This window comes from Nestor notabilis, unplaced genomic scaffold (assembly GCF_000696875.1).
Source record: "Nestor notabilis isolate BGI_N333 unplaced genomic scaffold, ASM69687v1 scaffold3632, whole genome shotgun sequence".
In the NCBI taxonomy this organism is placed as follows: Eukaryota; Metazoa; Chordata; class Aves; order Psittaciformes; family Psittacidae; genus Nestor; species Nestor notabilis.
Genome location: NW_009916901.1, coordinates 227,347 through 234,827, shown reverse-complemented (window position 1 = coordinate 234,827; position 7,481 = coordinate 227,347). Strand labels below are relative to the sequence as shown.

The following is a 7,481-nucleotide window of genomic DNA, read 5'->3' as shown; positions in this document are numbered from 1 at the left end:
GGAAAGAAAAAGAAGAAACAGGTTGCGGTACAATAAGGATGGGATAAAAGGCTGGCTCAGAACTTCAGCAAACACTTCATCTTGCATTCTTCCTGGAACAATGGGGTAAAATAATAGGCAAGAGGTTGCAGAAATGGATGGCATGACATTAAAAGATCAGTTCAATGTATCAGCCGAGGTGAAAGGGAGAAAAGAAACCAGTTAATCTCCATTACAAAATTTTCCTTTGGAAGACTAGCAACAAGTTTTCTTAACAAGATTTATGAAGGCAGGAATGATACAAAGTGGAAAAATAAGTCTGTTTCAAAAGCAAAAGGAAAAACAACCGCAACAAATACAGATTTGTAGATCTGACCTCAATATTGCTTGACAAAAAGGAAAAGGTAGATCCTCCGAGACTGCTTGTCTTGGATAAGATGAACAATTTTCTAGACAAAGAAAAGGTTTTAGGTCAAAGGTAGATTCTGCTTATTTGGATTTCATTGAAATTATTGAGTATCCTACCAAAATCTATTAGCCAAGACTGAAAAGAAGGGAACAGAGCAGACTACAGTCGACCACAGAGATCCACTTCTTTGGCTCTTGAAACACTTATGCCTGGAACAGAACTGAATTCCCTAGAACCAGAATATTTGCAGAGATTTAGTTTAGACATTAGGAAGAAATTCTTCCCTGTGAGGGTGCTGAGGCGCTGGCACAGGGTGCCCAGAGAAGCTGTGGCTGCCCCATCCCTGGCAGTGTTCAAGGCCAGGTTGGACACAGGGGCTTGGAGCAACCTGCTCTAGTGGAAGGTGTCCCTGCCCGTGGGACAGCTAGATGAGCTTTGGGATCCCTTTCTACTCAAACTATTCTATAAGTCTGTGAAGCAGTGAAGAATGTTTAAGATCAATAAGAGATGGTTACTGAAAGAAGTGCTAGGTTGAAGGAAGGTAGAGCTCTTCAGAGAACACCACTGGCATAGTGTGAGGATCAACCTTGTTCTCTGCATTTTTATTACTGAATTTGACGCAAATATAAGGCGTGTCATAGGCCATTTCTCTTTGACACAAGGTTGGAAGCATTGTCAAAACTGGGGAGGCCTGGGGCTTAAGGGAACGTGATGAAGTTCAGCTTTGGAAATGCAAGCTTGTGCACCCGAGACCTGATCCAAACCATGCTAGATGAGAACAGACAAACGTATCCTGGATCCACCAGGAATTACAGAGAAATAGAATGGAGACTTCTGGTTGACCAAGGGAAGATGAGGAGACACAGATATCAGGAGCACAGTCTCTGGGAAAGTTAGGGAAGCATTAGTGATACTGTTCAAGATCCCACTTAGAATACAATGCATAAATTCAGCCACCCATTTCCAAGATTATCCAAAATTGAAACTGATGTGTGGATCTGTTACAAGAATAAGATGAAGAATGGAGAGTTTATCTTATGTGAACCTGACTTGTTTGGTATAGAGAATAAAAGGCTGGGAAAAGATGTAAAAGTCTATTCTTACATGATGGAAACCTGCACCATGAATGGAAAAAGAGATGTTTAAACTAAAGCTAAGTTATTAAAATTGTAATGGCAAACAAGCTGGTCAGAAATAAACTTGGACTGGAATTAGGAGGGGGCGAGGCCAGAGGGCAGCTCTTAACCCTTAGAACATCCAGGTGCTGGGAGAGCCTTTCGAAAGCAGAGGTTGAAAATCAATTCAACAGGATTACTTTCAGAAAAAGAATACAGCAAAGGAGAGTGAGGTGGTGCGATTGGACTCTTTTCCAGCTTTGAAAACAACTTCTGTTACAGTGCAAATCTGCACTTTTTAGTAAGTCAGACAAGTCACCAATAGCTGTTGAAAGGCAATAGGCATTTTCTTCATTTTGGCAACATTAAAAGTGTGCATAGAAGAGAATGAACTGACCACAGTTCTACTTTGTCTTAGATCTCTTGGCGTCCCTAGGAACTGATCTGACATATATATCAAAGCAAAAACACCACCAGAGTGTTTTAATTAGAAGAATAAGAAAGACAAGTGAAAATAAATGTAAATACAAGAACAAGTCTGCTTAAGAAATTATTGATAGGGTAGAGTATTATTTCCTGCTCTTAATGAGATCTTCCTGTACATAATTTGTTCTAACATGTACATAATTTGTTCTAACACTTCATCAGAAGACATTAATATATTTAAGCTCATTTCTTTCCCTTAGTCTTACCTACAGAGCATGTACTCACCATTTTAAGTAGAGTCATAAAGGTAAGATTAAGAACTGGTTTTTCCTTCCCCTTTTACAGGATTTTTTAAAGCTGTTTGGTATTCCTTTGAAGACTACAGCAGTAGTTTATGTACTAGATATTTATCACTGGCATGGAGGGTGAAACACTAACTGTACACCAAACTCCCTGCACTTTTAAAATATTAATTGATGACTAACCATCTATGGAGCCTCATAAAGTATTAACTCTTTAAGTGGGGAAGATGTGTGCTGAACAGCACAGCACAAACACTACACGATTAAATCCCACACAATCCTATTCAAATCCAAAGAGTTCCAAGCTGTTTACTTTAGTTTAGTATCTAATATTAACACCTGGGTTTGAAACCTCACATAAGCTCAAATCAGCAGGTCAGGAGAAAGTAAGTTCCATTTTCTTGACCAATATGGGGATGTACATAAATTAAGTCTAATCTCAGACTTCAATGCTTGATCTTTTTCTTGGCTTGTTATTCTTCAGCAACTTCCATTTTACGTACTACACCTCATGTACCACACACACACGCATGATGTGTAGCACATAGAATGGACATACACATTATGCACTAGGTTAGACAGCGTCTGAATAATTGTGCTACATCTGCTGAACTGCCATGCCTGAACTTGAAGATGATGGTCTGCATTTCCTCGAATACTGGCCACTGGATAGTCAGTGTATGGAAAGTCTAGGCTGAGACAGACTCATTTATTTTGTGAGGTACATAGTCCAGACCAACAGCTTGAAGATCAGCACTGCTGATCAACCCTGCTGGTACTAGCTCAAACATCCCAGATATTCAGGCCCCCCTAAAACTTAAAACTGGCAAGGGAATTTTCCAAGGTAGGTTTTCTTGTCTATGAACACCCTCAGCCATTATCCACAATGCAGCAATAACGACTTGACTCACACCTAAAGAAATCAGCAGATGGGCTCTTTCCTCTTCATATAAAAATGTCAGTTAAATATAAGAAGGATAAACCTAGCAGAATTATGTGCCAACTATGCCAAAACATAAAGAAATACTGCCAGGTGTAGGAATCTTTCCTTTAGACAGATACTCCTTCAAATTCAAGTTTTCTTTACTAAATTCCAAGGAATCTTTACATAAGAGACATCAGAAATATGATCACTGACCACTGGCACTAGGATTCTGCTTATGTTGCTTAGTTAGTGACTGTACAAGTGTGCAGTGCATCTGTAATTGCTACCACCAGGACCAAAACATAAAGAAATACTGCCAGGTGTAGGAATCTTTCCTTTAGACAGATACTCCTTCAAATTCAAGTTTTCTTTACTAAATTCCAAGGAATCTTTACATAAGAGACATCAGAAATATGATCACTGACCGCTGGCACTAGGATTCTGCTTATGTTGCTTAGTTAGTGACTGTACAATCTGTAATTGCTTCCACCAGGAAGAGATTTCCCTTCAGGTTTCCTCCCTCACCGAGTTGTAAATCTACAAAAGTCTTTGGCCAACTGGTGATTTGCATTCTTGGAAGCCAAACGTGAGCGACCCAGATAGGTGGGAGCCATTAACTACGAACATAGGAATGTAATAAATTTAGCAATTACAGGTATCATGAAGGTATTCTCCTAGTAAACTTGAAGTATCCACTCAAGTCATACTTAAGTGTGAAGTAAATGTTTTCAAGAGCTAACAATTTAATAAATTAATTATTAGCTTTGCAACATTCTTTTAACCATTCAAGCTTTGGGGATTTTAGCACAGTAGTGGTATATATAGTGCTACAGGCTGGATTAGTTACAGCTTGTTTGCTACCCTTTGGACACCTATTTGAAGTTACATTAATGAGAGAGTACGCTGGAGGTGCTATGTGTAAAGTACTTGAGGGCACGTAATCCAAAAGACACAGTGATGTTATTTAGCAATATATGTACTATGCAGTAAGGCAAAGATGTACTTAAAACATGTAAATGGATTTGCTGTTACGGTCCAGGACTTGAAAGTACATTTGAATTTCCTCATTCTGAGCGATTCAGGTGTTAAGATGCTCATGATGAGGAGGACATGTACGACAGTGTGTAGCCTTTCAACATCTGGGTGTGCTCACCTGACAACATGCTCCTAATCCATAGGAAAAGGTGGTGATGACATACACTTTTGGAACAACAGTGAGAGGCTTTAGCGTTTATTAAAGAGTGAGACGGCCTTCCCATGGCAGGGGTGTGTGAGTAACACGAGAGCCATTCTTCCAAACTTCAGCTACTGGGTAGCAGCCCGAAGTTCTGTCCCTCAAACTCACACTAGTCAGGAACTGCAATAACTCCTTCACGTCAGAGCACAGTCTGGAGTGTGGCACTAGAAAGGACTCTGTGCCACAGTGGCCTATGATTACACAGGGCTGGCAGCAAGCTTGCTACACTAGTTCTACATTAGTTTTTCAAAACTCCTTTTCTGCTGAATGTTTTCAAACGCGTTTTGAAGGATGCTAATTATCCGTGTTGTTTCCATTCCCATATTTGCAGTCGTAATAGTGTTTTGTCACAGAAACAAGTCATTGTGGGGTAATTAGATATTGCACAAACTGTTCTACACTAACTGCCACAGATGTGAACTTGTTAACCTATGCAACAGAGAGTAACTGAAGAAAGCTTTGCCCTCTTGGCATGCCAGGATAGCTCCCTCCGCAGGGGACACCACAGGGTAAAAGCTAGCACACAGGCCCTCGGTACGCACTGGCTTATGCCTTTGTCAACCTTTAGGTTCTGAAACAAGCGCAAACATCACTGAGGATTTTTCCATCCTGCTGTTTGCTAGGACCAAAAAAAGAAAGCTTATCTCATTACCCCAGAGATCAGAAGGTTCCTCTGACTCCATCTACTGAAATGACAATACAGCATGCTTTCGGATGGGTTTTGCAATTCTATAATGTAAATACGCAGATTATATGTTTACTAAAAATATCTGTGAGTAGCAGCATCAACTGCACAGTCATGGCTCTTACCTATTCCAGTGTATCACTTCAAACTGATGATGATAATGTTTGATTATAAACCAGTTTGTAGCTTATTTGTTCTCTGGCCAGATGTGCCTAATTCCTGTTGTCATCCTTGCAAGAGCATGGATGGATGCACAAGGAGGAGCAGCAAGGATCTGCAAGCAGGAGCCCTACATGCAGCACTTCACTTTCCCTCAGTTTTGGATTCATGGTGGTTAGTTTGTTTTGGGAACAGCGCTCCCAGTGAAAAAGTCCCTCAAAGCACCACTGTAACAAAGTGCCCAGCCATGTGAGCGGCACCTCGAGTTCCATAACCACTTGCCCAGCACTGAGTAAGGACCATAGCTGGGAGAACAGGGAGCATCAGGCCCTGAGCACAGCCCAGTGCACATGAGGAGCTGCTCCTGGCGAGTGCAGTGCAGTCTCCAGTTACTTTCGGGACCTCGCTGTGGGGCTGAGCTTCCCACTGGCCAAATAACAATTCAGCAATCCCAGAGAAGCAGTCTCGGGAGATTTGGGTACCAACCAAATGAATCCTTTTAGAGCCTGTGGCTGAGCTGATGACCTATTTACTTCTCATTTTTCATTAACCAGGAAGACTACAGCAGCATCCTGGTAGTGCTGTATGTGTATAGTTCATAGTGTATATTATTGCTATGGAGAGAGCTCTTTTCTTTTAAAGAGGCTCTTTTACATGGGGAATACCTCAGCTCTCCTTGGAGTATAGCAGCTAATAGAAAAAAAACTGAAATAATCAATCCCAAAGCCCACGTCAGAACTACCCACACAGACAGAGAATTTCAACTCACTCTCCAGAAAGCTATAGCTATAACTGCGGAATAACGGAGCCGTCTTCCTACGTTAGAGCCAGGCAGCCACTGCCTTTAAACTCAAGCTGGAACAAACCTTCCCTGTCAAGTGGCTGTTTTGTTCATACACTGCCTCCTAAGGTTCTACCCAGCTCCTAGTCACAAGGACCTCCCTATTTTTACATGTTTACACAGCACAGAGCATCACTATGAAGTTCACAGGGAGATCATTCAGGTGTTATCATTATACTCATCATAAGTAAGTAGTAGAGGGTCAGTAAAAGCACATTATCCAGGTAAGCTGCAAAGAACGTTCATAGAACCAACTAGGTTGGAAAAGACCTTTAAGATCATCGTTATGCAAGGTTACTACTTTTCTCCCTTTACCTCTCTATCTTCCAAGTGTCATACTAGCAGGCAGAAAAACTTTTCATATGCAAGTCAGTTAAAGATTCAGAGGCCACACCATCTGAGCTGGAAGTTGGTTTCCAGTAAAGTAAATTGAACCACATTTAAAAATTAATAAGTAAAGGAAAAAGGCTGTAGGAAAAAAAGAAGTTCATTTCTGGGTGGTGTACATAAGGATTATTGTGCCAGAACTGTCACATCCTGTTTCAATGCTGAGTGGTTAAACAGTGAAAGTTCACTGATGAGTCTGCCAGAGAGGGTAAGGAAGGTGAAAACCCCCAAGCCCTCAGGCAAGAGTCTCTTCTCTGAACCTGCATAAAAAAATCAATCTTTCTAACCATGAACAAACCCCTTTAAGTGACCTGATGCTTGGTGTGAAAATAACTAAAAACATCTATTGACATCGGTCCCCGCTCTGAGCCCCACCGCTCCCCCAAGACCTTACTGTGTAAGGAGGGAAAAACACAAGCAAACATCCCCAAACCAAGCATGTCAAAGACAGGTATTTTCCCAGTTCAGCCTCCTGAGCTGCCCAGGTGACAGGGAGAATTCAGAAGTAGGAGTGTCAGAGCAGGCACCGCAGTCAGAGGTGGCTCGTAGCACTCCACCGCTGAGCCTGGCACAGGGCTCCCAGTGCAAACCAAAGCAAATCTCCCTTCAGAACAATGAAAGAGTAAAACAAAAGAGAAAAAGAAAAACAAGAAGATCTCCTTGTGTGAGTACCTTTGATTCCTGGCTGGTAGTTGATGCTGGAGAGGGGGGCTGCTCTGTGCTCTCCACTTCATTCTCTTTCTCCACACTATCCACGCCGACTTCAGTCATGCTGCTCGGAGGAATCATTTTACCTCTAAATCACCGCTACTGTCGGGAAGAAAGCAACAGACCTTGCTTGCTTTTTTTCATTGAATGTCCTCTTGCTTCTCCGCTCCTCTAGAGCAGACGAACTCCGACTGCCAGGCTTCACTACATTGGCGAGGCTGGAATTCTCTGGATTTTCTTTTTTTTTTCCCCTTCTCCTCCTCCTCCTCCCCCTCTTTCTCCTCTCCCTCCTCCCTCCCTTCTCCTAT

General features: G+C 41.8%; 1 protein-coding gene across 2 annotated transcripts in view; it reads right to left on the bottom strand.

Annotated features, from left to right (window-relative positions):
* The window catches only part of STAC (SH3 and cysteine rich domain), a 63,210-nt gene extending 55,956 nt beyond the window's left edge, over positions 1–7,254 (bottom strand). For both annotated transcript variants that reach the window (XM_010024807.1, XM_010024808.1), the window contains exon 1: positions 7,138–7,254. In XM_010024807.1, coding sequence (XP_010023109.1) covers positions 7,138–7,254 — 117 coding nt within the window. The remainder of the gene's footprint in view (positions 1–7,137) is intronic.
* Between the last annotated feature and the right edge of the window lie 227 nt (positions 7,255–7,481).